Source organism: Lepisosteus oculatus, chromosome 14, assembly GCF_040954835.1.
Source record: "Lepisosteus oculatus isolate fLepOcu1 chromosome 14, fLepOcu1.hap2, whole genome shotgun sequence".
In the NCBI taxonomy this organism is placed as follows: domain Eukaryota; kingdom Metazoa; phylum Chordata; class Actinopteri; order Semionotiformes; family Lepisosteidae; genus Lepisosteus; species Lepisosteus oculatus.
In genome coordinates, this window is record NC_090709.1 from 59,147,373 (window position 1) to 59,173,437 (window position 26,065).

At 41.8% G+C, this 26,065-nt stretch overlaps 1 protein-coding gene across 1 annotated transcript; it reads left to right on the top strand.

Moving 5' to 3' along the window:
• Positions 1-5,768: 5,768 nt before the first annotated feature.
• LOC138242967 (butyrophilin subfamily 2 member A2-like) lies at positions 5,769-25,446 on the top strand. Its single transcript, XM_069198442.1, has 11 exons — positions 5,769-5,978; positions 6,496-6,536; positions 12,969-13,082; positions 16,280-16,627; positions 17,102-17,368; positions 18,514-18,621; positions 20,080-20,106; positions 20,393-20,419; positions 21,549-21,581; positions 21,842-21,868; positions 24,669-25,446. Exons 3-11 carry the CDS (start codon positions 13,010-13,012, stop codon positions 25,208-25,210), a joined length of 1,452 nt encoding a protein of 483 aa, XP_069054543.1. The 5' UTR covers positions 5,769-5,978; positions 6,496-6,536; positions 12,969-13,009; the 3' UTR covers positions 25,211-25,446.
• The last annotated feature ends 619 nt before the right edge of the window (positions 25,447-26,065 follow it).

A 26,065-nucleotide genomic window follows, 5' to 3' on the forward strand; every position in this document is an offset into this window, starting at 1 on the left:
TCAGTGACTGTGTTGTCTCAGAGCTGGTCTGTAAGTATTATTATGTGCTGTAAGTATTATTATAAGACTTCATTAGGTGAAGTCTTTTATCCTGTTTAATCCTCCATCTTATTCACAGTAACTGCTGTTCACTGCTGCGGGGACCAAGTTCTCTTCCTTCTTTCACTTTACCTGAATATACCTGTTCTTTCAGCACAGACTCACCCAGCCTGCAGAGCAACATTCCCACTGAGCTGAGCCTGTGTCTGAGCAGTGAACAAGGGCAGGAGAGCAGGTGGGAACAGTCAGAGCTTGAATCTTGTTTATTGTTCCATTTCTGTCATTGAGTTTTAATTTGCCCAGAGAGGTATTGATCTATTTAGTATAATTAACGTTGTGTTTATTTTGTAAGTGCAGTTGCAGAAACAGTACAGTGAGCAGGACAGGGACACTCAGAGCTGTGGTCTGAGCTCTTTTCCAGAGACGGTGTGATGAGTCGCAGAGTCTCAGCCGTAATGTTTCCCTCAGACCTTTTCATTTGTGTTGTTTTCATTCTTGACTGAACTCTGTTGATAGTCCTGAATATCTCTCCTGTCTGTCCGGTAGGTTTAAACATTTTTAGATAATGAGACTGAAGAAAAAGGTTTAATTTTACATACCAATGATATTTTGAATCCAGGTGGGGCTGCATATTGGTGGTGGTGGAGGGGAGTCCCCATTACCTGTAAAGCGCTTTGAGTGGAGTGTCCAGAAAAGAACTATATAAGTGTAAGCAATTGCTGTATTATTATTATATTAATGGTGCTCAATTAATAAACATTGATTTCAAATTTTTTTGCTGGATGTAAGACAAACATGTTTAAGTGGTGAATACTTGCACCTAGACAAATACAGAGTACTCAAGACAACTCTAAATTTATAAAATACAATTCTGAATCATGTTTAAAAAGGAAATGTTTTAAAAACCACATGACTTTCTTACTGGTAAGACCAAGCAGTCATGTCATTTCTGATGAAGTCTGGAGCCAAGAGGATTTTCTTCTTGTCACACCGTGTGCAGTCCTGAATGGTCTCCTGTGTCTCTCTCTTGGACTTTTGCATTGTTTTGAAGTTTCACTCTTGCCAAGAGGGTGGCACACTGATCACAGATGGTTTGAAAGCACACCATGACCTGCCCCAGATGGGCTAAATACAGTTCAAAGCCAGAGAAGAAGCACTCATTCATGTCAGCGGGTCAGCAGTGGAGAGAGTCAACAGTTTCACATCACAGACAATCTAACCTGGCCCCACCACACCAACCATGTTGCCAAGACAGCACGGCAGCGCCTAATTTTTCTCCGCAGACTAAAGAAGTTCAGCGTGCTGTCACGCATATTTTCCAACTTCTACAGGTACACCACTGAAAACATCCTAATTAGCTCTATCACTGCCTGGTATGGTAACTGCCCCCCCCTCCACCCCCCCGAGAGCGCAAGGTCTAGAGGGTGGTGAAACTGTCTCAAAACACTACTGGCTGCTCGCTACCAAACCTCGAGGATATCTACTCTGTTTGATGCCTCAAGAAGGCCAGGTCTATCCTCAGGGACCCCAGTCACCCTAACCACAATATGTTCTCTCTACTACCATCCAGAAAATGATGCCAGTATACAGACCAAGACCAACAGTTTTTGTAACAGCTTCTTCTCCCAGGCAACCACAGCAGATACCTGCAATTACCCAAACAGCTGCTGGCTCAGAACACACATGAAGAGTGCTAAATATTTCCTATCCTTTGTGTCACCTTCACACAATCTGTAAACTGTACTTTAAATAGCAATTGAGTTGCTGTATCGTTCTTAATCTAATCCCTATACATTTATGTCCTTCTTCACTTCTAATTAAACCTTGATTGATTGATGGTGGTATTTTTCTTTTAATTGTTTAATCGTTAACTTCTTGAGCTCTTTTCCAGAGACAGTACAGATAGCAGGACAGGGACACTCAGAGCTCTGGTCTGAGCTCTTTTCCAGAGACTGGTCTGGATCTGGAACGGCTTCATTTCCAAAAAGAAACATTCCAAATTTCTAACTGATATGTAAATATTGTGTAATGCCATGAAGAGAGTCCTTCAATTTGAGACAATTTCATGCACTGATAGATGTGATGACATTCTGTGCACAACCGAGATCTTGCAACAACCAAATGAGCTTATTTTATAAAATCAAACTGTCCCTCCTGTTACGACCATGGCACCTAATTAATCTTATCATCTAATTAATCCCTCGCACCTGTCCTCTTCACTGCTCGACGCCTGGTATCGGAGTCACTCACCCTGCTGAGCACTTTGCTATGGCAAACTTTTTCCGCGCCCTTTATCCTGATTTTTTTTACTTTTGGATTTGTTTCTCAAAACCGTACTAAGCATTGCATAGGGTTCGGCTTACTTGACAGCACCGGCCCATAAGAGCTCCAGGTTCTACTTCTGAAGGCAAACCACACTCTGATGGTCTTATAATCAAGGAGCTCTCTATTTATTCTGTACCTTCTTTGAGTACCTTACTTAAGCTCTGTGGCCCCAGTCTGTTAATTTTGCTTGCTTGTCATCCTTCTAAGTCCTGCCTGTCTTTATATTCAACTGTCTGAACTACAGACAACACTAAGCACTATGGCCTGTCCAGTGCTGTTGCTTGGTGATTTTAACATTCATATTGACTCCTTGCACTGTAAATTTGCTTTTGGTTTTTCTCCACTGTGGACTGCTTTTATTTCTCTTAATTGGTGAATTTTCCCACTCATGCCTTTGGTCAAACACGTGATCCTGTTTGCAATTCTGGACAGAATGCCTCTAAAATTTTGATATTCTTGAAAATGACCTACAAATTTCTAATTACAAATCTGTATTATTTTTGTCTGTATCCCTCATTCTTTAGTGAGATATAAATGCACAATCTGATCTAGAAATCTAAAATCTCTGAACCACACAGATTTCTTTAATGCTGTAATTTGTTCTCCTCTTTTACAAGACTGGTTATCAGGACATCTGACCTAGTCAATAATCTAAACACTGCATTGACTGGTACTTTGGATTAACTCACTCAGATCAGTTTTCTTCAAATGCTGCTGTCCATGGTACACACCTCAGCTTTGCAATCTGAAACTAAATGGATGGCACCTGGAATGCTTAAGCAAACAATCTGGCCTAGTGTTTACTCAGAAATCCTTCACTGTTATGCAGATGATACTCAGATCTACTCTATGTTGAAATGTCTTCCCATTCTGGTCTCCCCCTTCCATCCTTTATCTTTTATTTGCATGACTCAGCTTCTGGTTGACATCAAATTCCCTGAAGCTAAATAGTGACAAAACACTAGCTGGACGTTTACTGCTGGGTAGCACATCTCAGCTGGATAAACTAAAGGGTTTTGCAGGAATGCAAACAGTAACTACAGGATCTGGCAGCAGCTGTGCTTCCTGCAGCAGTCTGTATAAGCTGAGCCAGGAGAAGAGAAGTGTAAGCAACAAGTTTCCCGTGTATGAAAGGACACTTTACAGTGAAAAGAAACCACTGCTTGAGAAGCCACTAACTGAGCTGGCAAAGAGGGAGAAGCTTTTCAGAATACCTGGACAGAAGACGGATGTCTCCCACCACTCAAATATGGAGAAAAAAAATATGGAAATGATGATTCTTCCTGTCTCCCTTCTCCTTCCTTCCTCTCTCTTTCTTCCACTTGCACTTAATTCCCTTCTTTGGGAATTTGGCCTGGACACCTGGGTTACACCCCTACTCTTTTTGAGAAACGCCCTGGGATTTTAAATTACCAGAGATTCAGGACCTCGGTTTTACGTCTAAGAAGTTAATGATTAAACAGTTAAAAGAAAAATACCACCATCAATCAATCAAGGTTTAATTAGATAGAAGTGAAGAAGGACATAAATGTATAGGGATTAGATTAAGAATGATACAGCAACTCAATTGCTATTTAAAGTACAGTTTACAGATTGTGCGAAGGTGACACAAAGGATAGGAGATATTTAGCACTCTTCATGTGTGTTCTGAGCCAGCAGCTGTTTGGGTAATTGCAGGTATCTGCTGTGGTTGCCTGGGAGAAGAAGCTGTTACAAAAACTGTTGGTCTTGGTCTGTATACTGGCATCGTTTTCTGGATGGTAGTAGAGAGAACATATTGTGGTTAGGGTGACTGGGGTCCCTGAGGATAGACCTGGCCTTCTTGAGGCATCAAACAGAGTAGATATCCTCGAGGTTTGGTAGCTAGCAGCCAGTAGTGTTTTGAGACAGTTTCACCACCCTCTAGACCTTGCGCTCTCGGGGGGGTGGAGGGGGGGGCAGTTACCATACCAGGCAGTGATAGAGCTAATTAGGATGTTTTCAGTGGTGTACCTGTAGAAGTTGGAAAGCATGCGTGACAGCACGCTGAACTTCTTTAGTCTGTGGAGAAAGAATAGGCGCTGCCGTGCTGTCTTGGCAACACGGTTGGTGTGGTGGGGCCAGGTTAGATTGTCTGTGATGTGAAACTGTTGACTCTCTCCACTGCTGACCCGCTGACATGAATGAGTGCTTCTTCTCTGGCTTTGAACTGTATTTAGCCCATCTGGGGCAGGTCATGGTGTGCTTTCAAACCAACTGTGATCAGTGTGCCACCCTCTTGGGAAGAGTGAAACTTCAAAACAATGCAAAAGTCCAAGAGAGAGACACAGGAGACCCTTCAGGACTGCACACGGTGTGACAAGAAGAAAATCCTCTTGGCTCCAGACTTCATCAGAAATGACATGACTGCTTGGTCTTACCAGTAAGAAGGTCATGTGGTTTTTAAAACATTCCCTTTTTAAACATGATTCAGAATTGTATTTTATAAATTTAGAGTTGTCTTGAGTACTGTGTATTCGTCTAGGTGCAAGTATTCACCACTTAAACATGTTTGTCTTACATCCAGCAAAAAATTTTGAAATCAATGTTTATTAATTGTGCACCATTAATATAATAATAATACAGCAATTGCTTACACTTATATAGTTCTTTTCTGGACACTCCACTCAAAGCGCTTTACAGGTAATGGGGACTCCCCTCCACCACCACCAATATGCAGCCCCACCTGGATTCAAAATATCTTTGGTATGTAAAATTAAACCTTTTTCTTCAGTCTCATTATCTAAAAATGTTTAAACTGACCGGACAGACAGGAGAGATATTCAGGATTATCAACAGAGTTCAGTCAAGAATGAAAACAACACACCTACACTGAATAATACCACCCTGATCAGTCCCTCTCTCCTTATAATTGTACTGTCTTCATGCTCTGTTCACAAGACACAGGTCTCATCAGAAGGAAACAACACAAATGAAAAGGTCTGAGGGAAACATTACGGCTGAGACTCTGCGACTCATCACACCGTCTCTGGAAAAGAGCTCAGACCACAGCTCTGAGTGTCCCTGTCCTGCTCGCTGTACTGTCTCTGGAAAAGAGCTCAGACCACAGCTCTGAGTGTCCCTGTCCTGCTCACTGTACTGTTTCTGCAACTGCAACTGTTTACAAAATAAACACAACGTTAATTATACTAAATAGATCAATACCTCTCTGGGCAAATTAAAACTCAATGACAGAAATAGAACAATAAACAAGATTCAAGCTCTGACTGTTTCCACCTGCTCTCCTGCCCTTGTTCACTGCTCAGACACAGGCTCAGCTCAATGGGAATGTTGCTCTGCAGGCTGGGTGAGTCTGTGCTGAAAGAACAGGTATGTTCAGGTAAAGTGAAAGAAGGAAGAGAACTTTGTCCCCGCAGCAGTGAACAGCAGTTACTGTAAATAAGATGGAGGATTAAACAGGATAAAAGACTTCACCTAATGAAGTCTTATAATAATACTTACAGCACATAATAATACTTACAGACCAGCTCTGAGACAACACAGTCACTGATCCAAGAGTTGATCTACTGTATATGCTGAAGAAGATTCAACTTAAAGTCTGAAGCTGCTGTGTGCTGGAGTGACAGTGCGATCAGGTTGGTTACAGCAGTGTGTGAGTGAACAGTCAGGTCAGCACTGAAGCAGAGACACTCCCCACTGTTGTACTACAGCTGGATCATTCAGTATGAGTGTCTGTGTCAATGAAAGCTTACTATTTGAATTGTTACAACTGTAATTTAATGGTAAGGGCTGCCAGTTAGAATATGTCTTTATCTAAGATACGAAATCTGACCACAGTGTTTATTTTAGAGATGAATATTGTCCTATCAGAGTTGATTTTTAAATGTAAACCAACATCAAGGTTTTTTTGTTTAATTATTTGAAATACTAAATTTGAGATATTTGACTTTTTTCTATTTCCTACTGTAGATTATATCTGACTGATTTTTTTATGTAATTGATTAGGCCCATTCCAGTTTCTGTTTTTCTAAGTTGAAGTGTGACCAAACATTAATTGTTATTCTTACAAGTCAGAGAAAATTCCTGAATTCTGACTAATCTGAATTCTGAATTCTGAGATGAATTCTGATTAATCAGGTTATTTCTTTACAGATGCAGCCATTCAAAGTGAGTGGTACAGACACGTACCGCAGGTAAGATGACACGGGGTACCGCGGTGCGTGATTGGTTGACCGACAGGTGTACTCGTGGTCCGTTGGTCTGTTGTAAAAAGACTTACTGTAAACGTCTTTACTGTGCCTGTTGTAGATATTGAATTTTACCACTGAAGGGAAATCTTAGTAGCTGAGCATAAAAAGAATAGGAGCATGTAACGCGTGTGAAGGCCATAAATGATATTAATTTTGGAACGTAAACATACAGTATATAGCTGGTCTCGGTACTTTAAAGAAAAAAATACACACCAGTATTCCATTTCTCCCTAAACATTGTAAGCTTCGAAGTCTTTAACTAACGTGATACCGGAGTCAACAAGCATACTTTTAGAATTTGATTAAAAGGGAATATAATATGGAATCGCGTATCTCAAGAATTTAATAACGGTATGATTATATCCGTGTACTGCGGCAGGGCTGTGTAGGGCTGTTTCGCCTGCCTGTTCATGTGAGCTGTCTTGTAGCTTACTGGTCTAGGTGCGTGACTACCAACTAGCAGGTTGTGTGTTTGAATCCAGCTGGTGCTGGACTTTTCATTTTTATTTATTGATTTTTTAATCGCGTAACATAAACATATTACCATATGCAAACTGTACTGTATACAGTATGTATATGTATATTTAATGTCTTAACTGTGCCCGTTTAAGTATTGAATATTCATATCTAATTTTACCACTGAAGGGAAATCTTAGTAGCTGAGCATAAAAAAATAGGAGCATACTGTAACGCGTGTTAAGGCCATAAACGATATTAATTTTGGAACATAAACATACAGTATATGGCTGGTCTCGGTACTTTAAAGAAAACATACACGAAACATGGTTTCATTATGACCAGAATCGGTCTTGAGATATTTTTAACTTGATTTACAGTATTTGAGAGGTATGTCTTAACACCGATACTACAGTGCTTAAGTACTGCTCACGTATATGTTTCTAGGTTTATATTATGCATTTCATCCGGTCAAATTACTTTTGAGCAACTAATAAGAAGCGCGAAACGGTATGCGTTTTAGTTTCGTTTTGTGCTGGGACCCATGGATTGATTAGAGATATCAAGTACATACAAGTCATTTTTTAAATGTTGTAGTTCGTCTTGAAAAAATGTTACGAGTACATCATCTATCAACAATTACACAGGTTCTGTTTCCATATTGCGGATTTTGGTTACGTAATATTATTTTCTAGATTTCACGTTGTGAATATGATGGGATGTCTGATGGGATGTTTCTAAAAATCCATCCTCTGTAAAACGTCTTCTCTAGTTGTCCTGCATATGTATTCGCTAATGAAGCTGTGTGTTCTGAGCCTGGATCTCTACATTTCTGTATGAACCAGCTTAGAGGGCTAAAGACAGCTTGTGTTTAAATTGAGTGTAAGGCAATTTATGCTTCTAAAGTCATGGTCAGCATTTATTTTTGTACTGTGCTGTAAACTTGTTCTGTGCCAAGTCACATTATTTTATAGCGTTTTTATAGCGTTATCAAATACGGTGTTACTGTAGTTTCCTGACTCCCATGTCACATGGTCTGTGATTGAAACCTGTAAAACCGGTTTAATTCGTCACAGCCAGCACTCTTCAGGTGTGAGGGTCTTTTGCTCAGAATGAAACGCTAAAATGTTTGTGTATATTCTAATGGTAGTGGGGGCAGGGTGTGTGGGAACAGGTTTGGTTGAAATTGCATTGGAGATCTATGTTCTTCACACCTGAAACATTTTCTCTGAAAGCATTTTCTTCGCAGTTTAACCGATCTTGTTACAGCATGTTACAGTTTACTATTATTAACCATATTAATTTTAAGTGCTTAATGTAAAATCTTGTAAAAATATATTTTCATTGTTCAAATATACATTAAGTCTGACTATCATATAATAAGTTAAATACAAAACTAAAGAAAAAATAGGGTTACATATAATTCAAAATATTTTGCTAACAATGTTAACTGTTTATGAATAATAAAATGTATTAACTAAGGAGTAGGATGGCACAGTTGTTAGTATATTTTTTGTTTTGTTTCTTTTTCATAAATACAACAGTAGTACCTGATGTCTCAGTGGCTTTCAAAATTAAATTATGCATGCAAACCTGTGAACTAGAAAGATAACTAAGATATCCATCCATTATATTCCATAATATCCATGAAATATATGGTGCTGAAATATGTGTGACGCAGTGGTGGCCTGACACGGTGAGGTGCCCTGGCAGCTGTATGACGCTGTGGTGGCCTGGCACGGTGAGGTGCGCTGGCAGCTGTGTGATGCAGTGGTGGCCTGGCACGGTGAGGTGCGCTGGCAGCTGTGTGATGCAGTGGTGGTCGGGTATGTAGAGGTGTACTGGCAGCTGTGTGTTGTGACGCAGTGGTGGCCTGGCACGGTGAGGTGCGCTGGCAGCTGTGTGATGTGACGCAGTGGTGGCCTGGCACGGTGAAGTGCGCTGGCAGCTGTGTGGTGTGACGCAGTGGTGGCCTGGTATGGTGAGGTGCGCTGGCAGCTGTGTGGTGTGACGCAGTAGTGGCCTGACACAGTGAAGTACCCTGGCAGCTGTATGATGCAGTGGTGGCCTGGCACAGTGAGGTGCGCTTGCACCTATGTGACGCAGTGGTGGCCTGGCACGGTGAGGTGCGCTGACAGCTGTGTGGTGTGGCGCAGTTGTGGCCTGGCACGGTGAGGTGCGCTGGCAGCTGTGTGATGCAGTGGTGGCCGGGCACCGTGAGGTGCGCTGGCAGCTGTGTGGTGTGACGCAGTGGTGGCCTGGCACAGTGAAGTGCGCTGGCAGCTGTGTGGTGTGACGCAGTGGTGGCCTGGCATGGTGAAGTGCGCTGGCAGCTGTGTGGTGTGACGCAGTGGTGGCCTGGCACGGTGAAGTGCGCTGGCAGCTGTGTGGTGTGACGCAGTGGTGGCCTGGTACGGTGAGGTGCGCTGGCAGCTGTGTGGTGTGACGCAGTGGTGGCCTGACACGGTGAGGTGCCCTGGCAGCTGTATGATGCAGTGGTGGCCTGGCACGGTGAGGTGCGCTTGCAGCTATGTGACTGCGTCATATATATATGGCACTGAAATATGTGTGACGCAGTCATATATATATGGCACTGAAATATGTGTGACGCAGTGGTGGCCTGACACGGTGAGGTGCCCTGGCAGCTGTATGATGCAGTGGTGGCCTGGCACGGTGAGGTGCGCTTGCAGCTATGTGACGCAGTGGTGACGCAGTCACATAGCTGCAAGCGCACCTCACCGTGCCAGGCCACCACTGCATCATACAGCTGCCAGGGCACCTCACCGTGTCAGGCCACCACTGCGTCACACCACACAGCTGCCAGCGCACCTCACCGTACCAGGCCACCACTGCGTCACACCACACAGCTGCCAGCGCACTTCACCGTGCCAGGCCACCACTGCGTCACACCACACAGCTGCCAGCGCACTTCACCATGCCAGGCCACCACTGCGTCACACCACACAGCTGCCAGCGCACTTCACTGTGCCAGGCCACCACTGCGTCACACCACACAGCTGCCAGCGCACCTCACGGTGCCCGGCCACCACTGCATCACACAGCTGCCAGCGCACCTCACCGTGCCAGGCCACAACTGCGCCACACCACACAGCTGTCAGCGCACCTCACCGTGCCAGGCCACCACTGCGTCACATAGGTGCAAGCGCACCTCACTGTGCCAGGCCACCACTGCATCATACAGCTGCCAGGGTACTTCACTGTGTCAGGCCACTACTGCGTCACACCACACAGCTGCCAGCGCACCTCACCATACCAGGCCACCACTGCGTCACACCACACAGCTGCCAGCGCACTTCACCGTGCCAGGCCACCACTGCGTCACATCACACAGCTGCCAGCGCACCTCACCGTGCCAGGCCACCACTGCGTCACAACACACAGCTGCCAGTACACCTCTACATACCCGACCACCACTGCATCACACAGCTGCCAGCGCACCTCACCGTGCCAGGCCACCACTGCATCACACAGCTGCCAGCGCACCTCACCGTGCCAGGCCACCACAGCGTCATACAGCTGCCAGGGCACCTCACCGTGTCAGGCCACCACTGCGTCACACATATTTCAGCACCATATATTTCATGGATATTATGGAATATAATGGATGGATATCTTAGTTATCTTTCTAGTTCACAGGTTTGCATGCATAATTTAATTTTGAAAGCCACTGAGACATCAGGTACTACTGTTGTATTTATGAAAAAGAAACAAAACAAAAAATATACTAACAACTGTGCCATCCTACTCCTTAGTTAATACATTTTATTATTCATAAACAGTTAACATTGTTAGCAAAATATTTTGAATTATATGTAACCCTATTTTTTCTTTAGTTTTGTATTTAACTTATTATATGATAGTCAGACTTAATGTATATTTGAACAATGAAAATATATTTTTACAAGATTTTACATTAAGCACTTAAAATTAATATGGTTAATAATAGTAAACTGTAACATGCTGTAACAAGATCGGTTAAACTGCGAAGAAAATGCTTTCAGAGAAAATGTTTCAGGTGTGAAGAACATAGATCTCCAATGCAATTTCAACCAAACCTGTTCCCACACACCCTGCCCCCACTACCATTAGAATATACACAAACATTTTAGCGTTTCATTCTGAGCAAAAGACCCTCACACCTGAAGAGTGCTGGCTGTGACGAATTAAACCGGTTTTACAGGTTTCAATCACAGACCATGTGACATGGGAGTCAGGAAACTACAGTAACACCGTATTTGATAACGCTATAAAAACGCTATAAAATAATGTGACTTGGCACAGAACAAGTTTACAGCACAGTACAAAAATAAATGCTGACCATGACTTTAGAAGCATAAATTGCCTTACACTCAATTTAAACACAAGCTGTCTTTAGCCCTCTAAGCTGGTTCATACAGAAATGTAGAGATCCAGGCTCAGAACACACAGCTTCATTAGCGAATACATATGCAGGACAACTAGAGAAGACGTTTTACAGAGGATGGATTTTTAGAAACATCCCATCAGACATCCCATCATATTCACAACGTGAAATCTAGAAAATAATATTACGTAACCAAAATCCGCAATATGGAAACAGAACCTGTGTAATTGTTGATAGATGATGTACTCGTAACATTTTTTCAAGACGAACTACAACATTTAAAAAATGACTTGTATGTACTTGATATCTCTAATCAATCCACGGGTCCCAGCACAAAACGAAACTAAAACGCATACCGTTTCGCGCTTCTTATTAGTTGCTAAAAAGTAATTTGACCGTATGAAATGCACAATATAAACCTTGAAACATATACGTGAGCAGTACTTAAGCACTGTAGTATCGGTGTTAAGACATACCTCTCAAATACTGTAAATCAAGTTAAAAATATCTCAAGACCGATTCTGGTCATAATGAAACCATGTTTCGTGTATGTTTTCTTTAAAGTACCGAGACCAGCCATATACTGTATGTTTATGTTCCAAAATTAATATCGTTTATGGCCTTAACACGCGTTACAGTATGCTCCTATTTTTTTATGCTCAGCTACTAAGATTTCCCTTCAGTGGTAAAATTAGATATGAATATTCAATACTTAAACGGGCACAGTTAAGACATTAAATATACATATACATACTGTATACAGTACAGTTTGCATATGGTAATATGTTTATGTTACGCAATTAAAAAATAAATAAATAAAAATGAAAAGTCCAGCACCAGCTGGATTCAAACACACAACCTGCCAGTTGGTAGTCACACACCTAGACCAGTAGGCGACAAGGATGCTCGCATGAACAGGCAGGCGAAACAGCCCTACACAGCCCTGCCGCAGTAAGCGGATATAATCATACCGTTATTAAATTCTTGAGATACGCGATTCCATATTATATTCCCTTTTAATCAAATTCTAAAAGTATGCTTGTTGACTCCGGTATCACGTTAGTTAAAGACTTCGAAGCTTACAATGTTTAGGGAGAAATGGAATACCGGTGTGTATTTTTCCAAGTATACAGCTTGTCCAAAGTTATCCATTATTAATACTATTAGTAATATCTTCAGTAAAGGCTTTGATGCATAAATATTTCTGATAAAGGTAGGTTGTGTACTTTTGTCCAACTGAGCAATCTTGCTTTCATAAAATATACCAACATTTTAATGACTGATGATTAGCATGCTGTAATACACAGTTCAAAATTAAAGGCTCAAATGCTGTAAATGAGAGGTTAAGCTCCCCCTGGCGGTTTTACAAGGTGACGCCGGATAGTTTCCGGCAGAGCGTCAAATGATACGTGACACCACGTGATACCGCGTGACACCGCGACACGCCCACCGGGGTATGCCGCGAAATACCTCACCCATTTTGAATGGCTGCATCTGTATATCAGAGATTATGACAGAGTCTTTCATTGTTTCAGGTATACTGTCTGACTAATCTCAGTGTTTCTGTACTGCAAGTATGAAGTCTGACAGTTCAGAGTGGCTCTCTGTGACTCTGTTGCTTTTCCTCCAGTCCTCTGCTTCAGTATCAGGTACAGTGAAGAGAGACTCTCTCATTTCATTAGCCATGTTTTTATATTACTGTAACAGAGGCTGTTTTCTGTGCCCTGGTCAAGCAGACAATATGAAGTCAGGTCTTTATTCATCTTACAATTATTAAAATCACCCAGGATGAAACAGTGGAGTCTGGAGCTTATTTTTAAAAGGCCTTTTCTAACTCCTTAGACATTTAACCATGTCTCGGTAAGGCTCTCCTCCTGTGTGCCCACTGGAATTCCTCATGGGCATGGAGCTGTTCAAGGGTGTTCCTTAGGGATCTGACATGTCTTCCCCTTTAACCCCTTCAGTCTCTGCCACACTCCTCCACTTCTTCCTCATGTCCTTCTTGTTTCCTTCTTTAAACCACTGTGTTCATGATAATGTCCAGGATTGTCTGCAGGTTTAGCTCCAGTTGTTCAGTGATCATAGAGCCAAAATACTCTCCCATGTGCCTCAAATATCCACACTGTCCCCTTCAAGCTCTAAGCTCACACAGATGACAGTCCACAGGTAGTAATAATTGCTTACACTTATGTAGTGCTTTTCTGGACACTCCACTCAAAGTGCTTTACAGGTAATGGGGATCCCCTCCACCCACACCAGTGTGCAGCCCCACCTGGATGATACGACAGCAGCCATAGTGTGCCAGTACACTCCCCACACACCAGCTATCATTGGGGAGGAGGAAAGAGAAACCAATTCATAGATGGAGATTATTAGGTGGCCATGATAGGTAAGGGCTAATGAGAAATTTGGCCAGGATGCCGGGGTTACACCCCTACTTTTTTTGAGAGATTCCCTCAGGTTTCTAATGACCACAGAGAGTCAGGACCTCAGTTTTACATCTCATTCAAAGGACGGCGCTTGATTTACAGTATAGTGTCCCCATCACTATACTGGGGCATTAGGACCCACATGGACCACAGGGTGAGTGCCCCCTGCTGGCCCCACTAACACCTCTTCCAGCAGCAACCTTAGTTTTTCCCAGGAGGTCTCTCATCCAGGTACCGACCAGACTCACACCTGCTGAGCTTCAGTGGGTTGCGAGTTGTGAGTTGCAGGGTGCTATGGGTGCTGGCATTGTGAGATAATCCTCACAATAACTAACAGCATAAACAGACTTTATGACTTTTAAGGAGTCACAGGGAGAACAAACCTATTCAGTCTCCTAAGTGCTGCAGACATGCAGTGAGACCTAAACACACACGTACCCCAAACACAGATGGTATGATTTACACATCACTGTTCAATAAGCACATAGTGTCTGTCTGAATAAACATTCTTGTTCAGTGTTACCAGAATCATTCAGTTTTAACCCCTCATGATGGGAAAACATGTAGGGAAACTGTTAACATGAGAGTTAAACCACAGCTTATGTTCTGGATTATTTCTTTCCTTACAGACAGACCTCAATAAAGTAAGATAACTTTATTGGCCATATACAATTTCTTGCATTAGGAATGTGTCTTTTCACATACTGTACCCCAGCTTGCTCTCCATGAAACACACAGACAGGGAGAGAAGTTTGGGGTCAGAGCACAGGGTCAGCCATTTATACAGAGTAGGATTTCTTTGCCAGCCGGAGGATTCAAACCAGCAACCTTCCAGACACAGGCTCAGATCCTGAGCCACAGAGCCATCGCTCCACCCAATGTGTCAGATTCAACCAGCAGAGCAGCACAATGACATTGATCTCCACTAGCTCTGCTCAAGGCTCAGCCATTTCTCCTGCTCTTCTCACATTGTAGACAGATGACTGGAGGAGCCCAGGACAGAGTCTGGTGATACAGTGATTGTGGACACGTCTATGGCAGAGGCTACAGCTGATAGCTTAGGCCTGTGGTGCTCAGATCATTTCCTTCACCGATATGAATAAAATAAAAGAAATGGTCAATAGCAGTACAAGAACACTCACAGCCCTAAAGCCATAATCACCAATAGCAGTACAAGAACACTCACAGTCTTAAAGCCATAATAATCAATTGCAGTACAAGAACATTCACTGCAAACCATTTACAGATGTTTTATAGAATCGGTCCTTACATTCAGCATTCTGGTTTAGGTCTCTTAACAAAGAGCAGAATAGGTTGTGTCTCTCAGTGGTGTCTCTCAGTAATAGAATAGTGAGCACTAGACAAAAAAAAACTCAGTTTTAAAAACTCAGCTAAGAGAAAGGTCTTTTGAATTCAATAATGATTTAATAAGGATACAATGAGAAGCTCCTTAGTTCACATCTTCAGTTTTCAAAAATATCGACACAGCTATGAGGTAACATGACATGCTATTTACATTCTTCTTAGAAAATACAATTGTTTGCTAAAGTTCCCTCTCAAGAGGCTAAAATGGCAGCTCTTGTGGTGTATTAAGATACTGCAGACAGATGTCATTTCACATCCCCCTGCCTCTGGACAGGCTGAGAAAGCAAACAGCTGGCGTTGTCTAGGCAGTCAGGTGACTTGAAAAATAAGACTCTGTATCTCGGGAATGAAATCAGCTTGAAAGCTACTTTCAACACACAAGCTGGCACAAAGAGAGCAGGAATGAGGCTGGTTTGCTTCTCCTGCCCTGCTGTAGGGGGGCTGAGTGATGTCACACTCATGAAAAAACAAGGCGCTAAACAATATCTTGAGAACGAACAAATGCTGCTTCAACAACACAAACTGGTACAAATGCAGAACTAATGAATGTGGGGGGTTTCATTGTGTTGTTTGTGAGGGAGCAACTTCACAGAGTTTAAGGATTCAAATTTACCATAACATGTATTTTACTATTTAATATGATAATTATACTTATTTTGACTCACAACTAACAATAATAATGTTATTAACCTGACCACTTAATACATTTGACTGACAGGAATTTAGTATTCATACCTGACTGCCGCAACCTCCAGTGTACACAGTTTATACACTTTTAAACAAAGCCAAACCAATGAAGCAATAACATCCCTAAATATAAACTTAGTGACATTACTCAAAGCGCTAACCCAGGCTGGTAGGTTTGCTTCATAATGAGACAGGACAACAGGAGGGTTTCCAATCAATCCAAATGAGTTAAAACTAAAACATCACTAAATCCTCACCATTACTGGGGTCAGTGTAGGCTGCTCCTGAGACAGTGCTGTACCAGCTCACACTGTGGGCACCTGTGTAGAAGGGGAGGCTCAGTCTGTGTGCTCTTTCTCTTTCAGAGGTGTTACAGGTTGTTGGTCCAGCTGCTCCTGTAGTTGTGTCCCCTGGTGAAGATGCTGTCCTGCCCTGTTACCTCTTACCCAGCATCAGCGCAGAGGACCTTGATATCAGGTGGTTTAGAGAAGATCATACAGCCCCTGTGTGTCTGTACCAGAACCGCAAGTGTAACTCTGACACACAAGACCCAGCCTACAAGGGAAGGGTAAAGCTTTCCTCCAATGAGCTCTCCAGAGGCAACGTGTCTTTAACACTGAGAAACATCACTCGCTCTGATCACGGAAAGTACAGATGTATGGTCCTGTCTGATGTCATGGATGATAACACTGTTATTGACCTGTCTGTTAGAGGTGAGTGTTTAAAATGTAACTAATCATTTTCCACAAAATAATTGTTGTGCTGCATAATAGCAATTCTATAAAAGATTTGTATGATAACAAGTCCATGACAATGTGAATGTATTGAATATCACTGATAGATGCTATATGTAGTGGTAAAGGTAACTTCCACTGAGGAGCACTTCAAACATAGTCTGACAAAGTTGATATTAATAAGAAACCTGTCTGACTATGATCCCAGCAGTGACAAATCACATGACAAACATCTCAGATCATAGTGATGGTTGAAAGTGACACTTTCTAAAAGTAAAAGTGGAAAACCAAAACCTTCTCTTGAATTGTGTTTACTCTGAAACTCAGAACATTGTCATGTTTTCCCAAAAAGAATAAATTCACCTTTACTTGTTGAGTCACTCTAGAACACAGATTATATTATTATATCTCACTCCAGTTTGCAGAATGTGACTTTTATTTCAATATTGGCAGTTGTGTCAGTGTCTCTCCACTCCCCTGGAGGAGATCAGGCCCAGCTGCTGTGCAGATCAGAGGGCTGGTTCCCTCAACCTGCAGTGATCTGGACAGACAGGGATGGAAACGGGGTGACATCACAGCCCCCCACAGTGGACACAGACAGTCAGGGGCTCCTCATTGTCAGCAGCTACATCCCAGTCAAACAGGAGTCCAACATCTTCTCCTGCCTGGTGAGAAGTGCTCTTCCTGAGCCAGACTGGGGATCTCAGCTCCACATAGCCAGTGAGTATTAAACATGAACACTGGAGCTCACCTGCAACACAGCTGAGGTATAGCTCATAACACACACCCAGGATTTAACACACCTGGGACACTGAGCACAACCTGCACTAGGAGCTTATTATCATCGCTCAAGGCTTAATATTTACTCTGCTCTGTAATGCTCACCGAACTAGGGTGGGAGCAGCGAGGACACAAGCCCTAGAACCGGAATCCATTACAATAACAAAAGGACAGACAATGAAATGTGGGCTATTTCGAAGTCACAAATGTGAGATTAAAAGTTGCAATTGTGAGATATAAAGTTGTAATTCTGAGAAACTAAGTCTTAATTCTGAGATACCATAGTGTGTTTTTTTTTTACTCCCTGGTGGAAACGGGCTTCCATACACCACTGATAAGACTTTTTATATAATTTTAATTATTGCTCTTAAAACAGTGGGGTAAATATTGGCATCTAGATTATCTATTCTAGGCAATGTAGATGAAAGGAAGCAACATTGTAGATGATGTGGACATCTGTGGATATTCACATACTAATTTTCCATTAATATTTTTTTTTCCAAAACAAAGTCTGTAAGCCACATTACATTTTAAATGGTAGTTAGGCTATGTATTTTATATGTTTTTGTAACATATAAGATCTAATATATTTCCTGAAATACGATAATCAAATCATATTAGATTGATGCAATTGTTTTGGGACCTGACAGATTGCAAATGTATTAGATTCAATAATGTTTTCTTACAATTTTTGTCTGCACCGCACTGTCCAGGCAGCCAACAGTCTCTGAAAAGAACTTGGAGAAAGCTGACTTAGGTCCCAAAATCCAGCGCTGAGCGTAATAATAATCTAAGTAGTATGGGAATGCTAACCCTGACCCTACTGTACCTGGCGTGTCAACCGAGCAATTCAGCAATCTGTCTCTGAAGCCTTTCAGTCTTCAGATTTTGAAATGTTCCACAAACCAAAAAGTATGAGTGTGAAACATTTAAAACTGTTGATAAAGGCCTTTGCAAATTCAATATAGATTGAAATTCAAATTCAAATCCAAATGATTTTTTCTTTCACTTACTGTATGTTAGATTTCATTAACACCTAACACATTAATGCTTCTTTGGGATAATATTCCTGTCCTGTTTTCCAGGAGACTTTTTCCCTGCTCCCTCTGGATGGATGGTGACTCTCTTCCTAACAGCAGCTGTTACTGTAGCAGCATCAGTACTTCTGGTGATCCAATGGAGAAGAATGGACAGTATGTGCTCATTATAGATACTGTATGTGTGTGCTAGGTTCGGTTTTAAATCCCACTATTTGACAATGTATGAGCAGCACAAGACACCAAACTCTTGATAAGAGGAGTCAGTGTACAGACACCATGTCTAGAACTGAAGACCCCAGGAGATCATCTTCTCAGAAAGTGCTGTGCTGGGAGATCTATAGTATTCCTATCAGTCAGAGCCAGTACCGGCCCACAACAGCCATCCTAGCAGTTACAGAACCAGCCTCTCTAGTGTTAAAGCAGCTCTCTCTCTTCAGGTGAGTCTCACTTTGAGCTTTTATCCAGTGGGGGTGAGTCAGTCTTAATGCTGTCAGGAGTTGTTTCATCAGCATCTATGGACAACAGTGAACATCTGAACTCTTCAGCTGTGATAGAAACTCACAGCAGCCCAGCACATCCAGAATCTTCCTGCTGGGCTCCATAATTTCTCTTACCCCTTGGAGAAGAGTGGGTTAGTGGTTATGTTGATTTCAGAACAGAGTGTGTTCAGTGTTCCTGTGGAAACACTCAAACACTTGGCCAAATCCACACTATATTTCAGTAGTTATATTGAGCACTTTGTGGAACTCAGCCACTGTTAATGCAACTGATGTTCTCTTAGATACTATCCTTAAGAAACAACCTTTACTTGTAATGCATTGTAAATGTAATAATTCTCTAAAGCCAAATACAAACATCTCATGAGCTGCACACATGTTCATCCCTTCCAGTGAGCCCAGTAGAGAAGATCCCTGCTGTGGTTTGCTCTGTCTCAGTGAGCCCACTCTGGAAGCTCTAGAGAACCTCACTCAGCTTGTGCCAGAGAGAGAGAGAGAGAGAGAGAGAGAGAGAGAGAGAGAGAGAGAGAGAGAGAGAGAGAGAGAGAGAGACAGTGTGAGCTGAGACAGTGTGAGCTGAGGAGAGAAGCTGTTCCTCAGGACTGGGGCTCTTTCTGTTCAGTGACCTGTGTTGTACTGATCAGCTCTGAAGAGCTGTTTAGAGTGTGGCAGTGTTTCTGTTCCACACACTGAAGACAGAACTCTAGACTGCAGTCAATACAGGACCTCTGCTGTCTGGTTTTCAGAATGGAGAGACACTACGGGAATCTGAATCATGTCACATTATATTATATTATATTATATTATATTATATTATATTATATTATATTATATTATATTATATTATATTATAATATAATATATTATATTATATTATATTATATTATATTATATTATATTATATTATATTATGTTATATTATATTATATTATATTATATTATATTATATTATATTATATTATATTATGTTATATTATATTATATTATATTATATTATATTATATTATATTATATTATATTATATTATATTATATTATATTATAGAGGGACCCTTTAAATACCTGTGCCAGTGCAAAGGCCTGTATCAGCGTTACTGACTGTCTGTTTCTTACAGAGCAGGAGACACTATTGGCATCACAAGGTAAGTAAATTGTGCAATTTTAAGACTTTACTGTAAGCACTGTAATTTGAAATAACAGACTCTTTAAAGCCCACTACGTCTAAGATTCAAGACAAGTCCACATTCAAAATGCAGTTTTGATTTTCTTTTAATGTATTTTCATATATTTTTTGTCAATTTACAGAAGCATTTTTCTTTCAGTCCTTGGACTATTTTGTAGTTCAACGGGATTGTGTGAAATATTAGATTATTTTTCAATCTTGTTCCACATGCTAAACTATCCATTGAATGTCTTTATTATTTGCAGTGAACCCCTTACTTAAGAGAGAACTGGGTAAGTGTTCTATAGTCTGTGTGCTGTACCCTTAAAGCCAACAAGTGATCAATGTAGTTCTTAAACTCTCTGGTGTATCATGTTTTTTAAAGCTCTAGGCTGATAATATGCAAAAAAAAAACTGTTCCCAGCCAAAATCTATTGTGTATAACTTTCCCAAGTACACCAAATACAGATGTACTGGAGCTGGAATTCAGATACATTAGAAGGTTTTCTGAATATTCATCCCCTTAAACACAACATTAATAAATGAATAACATTGAAATTCAGTCACAGTCAAAACAGACACTGAGGATAAGGAGTTTTGTGGGTACAGGTCATTCAGTCAGTGATACTGGTCACTGTGGGTACAGGACACTCAGTCAGTGATACTGGTCACTGTGGGTACAGGTCACTCAGTCAGCCATACTGGTCACTGTGGGTACAGGTCACTCAGTCAGTGATTCTGGTCACTGTGGGTACAGGTCACTCAGTCAGTGATACTGGTCACTGTGGGTACAGGTCACTCAGTCAGTGATACTGGTCACTGTGGGTACAGGTCACTCAGTCAGTGATACTGGTCACTGTGGGTACAGGTCACTCAGTCAGTGATACTGGTCATTGTGGGTACAGGTCACTCAGTCAGTGATACTGGTCACTGTGGGTACAGGTCACTAAGTCAGTGATAATGGTCACTGTGGGTAAAGGTCACTTAGTCAGTGATACTGGTCACTGTGGGTACAGGTCACTCAGTCAGTGATACTGGTCACTGTGGGTACAGGTCACTTAGTCAGTGATACTGGTCACTGTGGGTACAGGTCACTCAGTCAGTGTGAGACCTGTCATTACTCAGTGCTATGGACAGCAGACTGTGTTTATTTCTCATCTCTCAATGGCACAAGGATCAGACTCCAGGGTGTCCTGTGATGTGTCTGTGTGTCTTATTGTCTTGTGCTGCTCAGTCTTATTGAGTGAGACTCCAGTCTTACAGCCACTGCTGCTCTCACTCATTGACACTTTGATCCACACTGCAGTGGAGACTGGGGATCCTGAAATGAACTGACTGCAGACTGTAGTATAAGCTCTGCTATAATAACAGGTAAGAAGCTATAAAGGTTTTTAATACAATAAAGATCTACTCTCTCTGCAGACGCTGTGAAGCGAGCTCCTATCCCTAAATCACGTATGTACACTGTGTGAAACTCTGCTGACTGACAGACATATTATTACCAGTGTGTGACTGTGATTAACAATGTCTGTATCTCTGTGTTCCAGTGTGTGTCTGTGATTAACAGTGTCTGTATCTCTGTGTTCCAGTGTATGTCTGTGATTAACAGTGTCTGAATCTCTGTGTTCCAGTGTATGTCTGTGATTAACAGTGTCTGTGTCTCTGTGTTCCAGTGTGTGGCTGTGATTAACAGTGTCTGTGTCTCTGTGTTTCAGAATGGAGGTGGATCTGCAGTGCTGCAGGTAGGGCTGTCTGCTCTTGATAACAGAGGGGCTTGTGGTATGAAGATATTAAGCTTGCTTTCCTTCGTTATTGCATTTAGTCTCAGAATCTCTTTGTAGTTTGAGATTGTTGTTCTGGGTGTGTACACTGAAGTGGATGTATTTCAGTCTTGTGTTTCTGCAACATCCTACACGAAATCTAAATGGGATTCTGTGAAGATCAATCCAAGCTTCAATGTGGGTATTTCTGTCTCCACACTGTGTTTCAGTCTAATGGCCAGTAGTTATCTCTTCCTCTGAGCTGAAAGTTTGAGGAACATTTTTCCCAATGTGTTTTAGTTTAATGTTCAGTATGAGTCTCTCCTGATGAAGGGGCTGACAGTGTAGAAAACTAATTTTCCCTGAAGGCCATGTGCTCTGGTCTCTGCTCACTCCTGACTGAGGGTCTACAGGCTGAATGTGGCAGAGCCAGTGACACTGGATTTAGGAATAACTGTGGAATATCAGGAGGAATGAGGAATTGAGCCACTCATAACAAAAAAGCTGTCCAAATTCTATGAAACAACACTGTTACAGACTAGAAAAAAATGATGTTGCAAGACTCTCTTCACATAAATATATTTGGGCTCTCCTGCAGCTTGTTGTCCTCTGTCTCTCTCTCTCTTACTCTCGGCTTAAAAAATATCCTCCCACTCCAGGTTTAAAAATGAATTTCCTATCTGAAAATGACATAAACTAGATCTGAATCCCTGTAAAGCATCCCTGGTACCTGGGGGCAATTTATGCTGCCTGTACCTGTTTAACTACCATATGTCTCCTAACAGCAGTGACCTTTTTCCTGATTACCGTAAGTCTTGTAAGACTGGGCCAAAAAGCAGAACATACAACAAACCCTATTTTTCTATGTTTTTATATATCCAGATTTACAGGAGGATGTATCAAATAAGAAAAGTTTATTTTCATCTGGGCATGAATGTTTTTCCCCATATGCTCCCCAATCTCAGTGTGTGTAACAGTCTATACAGCCCTGCAGTGTATAAAAGGGGAGTGAAGGCAGGTCTGGTCAGGATTGAATGAAGGCACAAGAGAAGCACTATCTCTCTTAAAGGGCTTTAAAGCTGTTGCTAAGTCCTTGGAAGTCAGTTGAGGGTTTTTTTGCAATATAAGGATTATTTTTATGTTTTTCTCCATTGTTAGGATTGTTTTTCTTTTTGTACAGTTAGTGGCCTTATTCATCTTGTTTGGTGTTCTTCCCTGTTTTGCTTTGCTTTTCCAGAGCAATACATACAGAGTGAGTGTGTATTGGGGTGTTCGCCTGTGATATTGGGGTCCTCATTTCAAACAGGTCTAGAGGTTGTCTGTGTTTCCAGACTGATAGACTTTCCTGTGGAATAAGTCAGTGTTTGACACTGTGTCCTGTTCTACACAGAACAAGTGTGAAATATCAGTGGAAGGTGTTGTTATGATGGCAACAGGGATCAGGCTGCAGTTTCCACTCTTGTCCAGGAGAGGGCATCACAGGGCATCACAGATCTAATGGGGCTCTGTCTAGAAATGAGTCAGGTGTTTTTATAAATTTATGCAGGTATCTGCGTCATTCTTTCTAGGCTACAGTAGTAAAAAAATAACAGCTGATAAAAGTCTCTTTCATCGTCACTTGATTGACAGGCAGATCAGCGAAAGAGCGATTAAAACCCCACATTCACACTGAACATGTATAAGCCTCACCCCCCATCTCTCAGTGGTCAGAGCTCACTGACTGACAGCTGGTGTGTCCTATCAGAGAGGCATACAGCTGAGCACGACTCAGCAGTCAGGGTGAGCGCCTCTGTTTCTCTCTGGGTTTCTGGATGTGTTATTTCTGGTTAAAAATTGAATATTTTGGATATTTCTTGGCATTTTCAAAGTAAGTGTGGTGGGTTTTCATCTATTTCACAAGGTTTTGTTCTTTCCATTATGTTTTTTTTCTGTAACAAATTAGCATTTTGCAGGTTTTTATAAATTCATGTGGGTAGCTGCGTCAGCCTTTCTAGACTCCAGGAGTAAAAAAAGAAAATAAGACCTGAGTGGAATCTCTTTGATTTTCACTAAATTGACAGACAGACAAAGGGAGAGTATTTATTCAGTATTAAGTATTAAGAATTAATACTGCTCCTGCTGTCTCCTATCAGAGATAATTATTATTGTTATTTCTTGTTTAATTTGAATTATATTCATAATTACTTTGGATATTTCTTCACATGTTCAAAGTAAGTGTGAAGTCCTTTATTTCAGCAAGGTTTTGCTTTTTCCATTGTATTTTTTTTCTGTAACAAACAAGTATTATGCAGTCTTTGAATTCAGCACTTTTTTATTCTGCGTCATCAGAAAAATGGTCTTAGAGAAGATGAACGAGCTGCTGAACTGGGATTTGAAATAACCCGGTTTAACAGACAGGCTGTCCAGTTTCTTACAGTATACAGGTCGCTGTGGTGGGTTTTGAAGTGTTTGAAAGCAAGTGGTCATGCTGTAATTTCTCCTGCAGTCCGGTTGGTCCTGTGTTTATTAATAATGTCGTTTAAAAAAATAACGTTTCATCGCTTTGAAAACAAATGTTTAATGTTTGTATTTAGAAGATATTGGGGATCACTCCCATGTGTAATACTTAGTGAAACAATGTCAGAATATGTCGTTTCTCTGGCAGGGAAGAGAAATCATTAGTAATTGACTTGTTTTTCTCTCTCTGTGTATTTGGGGACAAAGACATTTCACAGTCTAATGGAGTTGAGTTGGACTGTATTTGGCAGGAGCCTTTTGTGATGTTTGCTGTTTTTTTCCCCAGCTGCTGTGACTCTGAACCCTGATACAGCTCAGTGTCAGCTCGGCCTGTCTGAGGATGGGAAGAGAGTGAGATGGGGACAGTGGAAGAGTCTCTCTGACAATCCTCACAGATTTGATTACAGGCGCTGTGTTGTGAGCAGGGAGGCCTTCACCTCAGGGAGACACTACTGGGAGGTGGAGGTGAATGACTGGTGGAGAATAGGAGTGACCAGAGAGTCTGCAGAAAGGAAAGGGGGGTTCAGGTTTTCTCCCCAGCAGGGTTACTGGTGTCTGGGCTCTCACCCTTTCTCTGCTCTCACTGACCCTGAGACCCCTCTCCCCCTCGGTCTGCGGCCCAGGAAGCTGGGGGTGTGTGTGGATATTGAGGAGAGGAAGGTCTCATTTTACACAGTGGAGTCCAGAGCTCATCTCTACACTTTCACTGACATGGTCTTCACTCAGGGGGAGAAGATATATCCTGTCTTCTGGACTGGGGATTCAGATAAAGACCTTGAGCTGCTGCCTGCTGTCAGTGTGGAGATTAAACCCGTCACTGACTCATGATCACAGGCTGACTCTCTCCCAGCTCTCTGTTCCACTGCTCATACTGGGAGACGGGTTTAATGGCAGTTAGTGAGATGATGTCATAAATATAATTGTAATTTTAGAAATGATGATGTTGTGTCGTGTTTAAATGCGTTATAATAAAAAAAACATTTAAATGGGAAAATAACATATACGAGAGAGGGAGATATACTTCGCTACTGGTCTGCTGTATTCCTGACCTGTAAATATCTCTGGAAACCCTCCCATGTTTTTTTTTGAGAAAATAAACTTTTAAAAAAGAAATCCCGTGTGAGTCTCTCTTGCGCGCCGGTGACTGTGAAGCTGCCAGAACAGGGAGGGACCTTATGACGTCACCACAGCCAGGAAGAATAGGGACTGTGACGCAGTCAGGAAGTGACTCAAGGTGTTTATGGGAGTTGTAGTTTGTAGGTAGCGCTGTGTCTGTGTGCAGCTACAGCCAGTCTAATACCTGGCTCCCCTAGACAGGGATACATTACTATATTCATATTTAATGTTCGTATGGGGTTTATTTTTACTGTGGTGGTTTGTTTAATGTGAGAGAAGTTTTATTTGATCTCTGATCGTGATCCAGGGAAAAGTGTGGTGTGGACACGCTGTGTCCACTCTTCTTTTCTAGCTTTTTCTTTATTTTATTTCCCAATAAACTTCGGTAATGGGCCAGTGAAAGCTCTGCTTTCCTTCATATGAAAGCCCAAAATCCTAAACAGAACCCAGGGGCAGTATTTTTTTTCTTCACGGACAGAAACCTGGGCTCCGTGTCAGTCTTGTCTTCTGTCCTGCAGTTTTGACATTTCATGTGGACAATTCTCTGTCCTCAGAGGGACTGTGTCA

Coding starts and splice junctions, on each gene's coding strand:
- LOC138242967 (XM_069198442.1), top strand. CDS start 13,010: ATGAAGTCTGACAGTTCAGAGTGGCTCTCTGTGACTCTGTTGCTTTTC. Junction 16,628..17,101: donor TATTGACCTGTCTGTTAGAG/GTGAGTGTTTAA, acceptor CAATATTGGCAG/TTGTGTCAGTGTCTCTCCAC. Junction 20,107..20,392: donor GACACTATTGGCATCACAAG/GTAAGTAAATTG, acceptor TATTATTTGCAG/TGAACCCCTTACTTAAGAGA.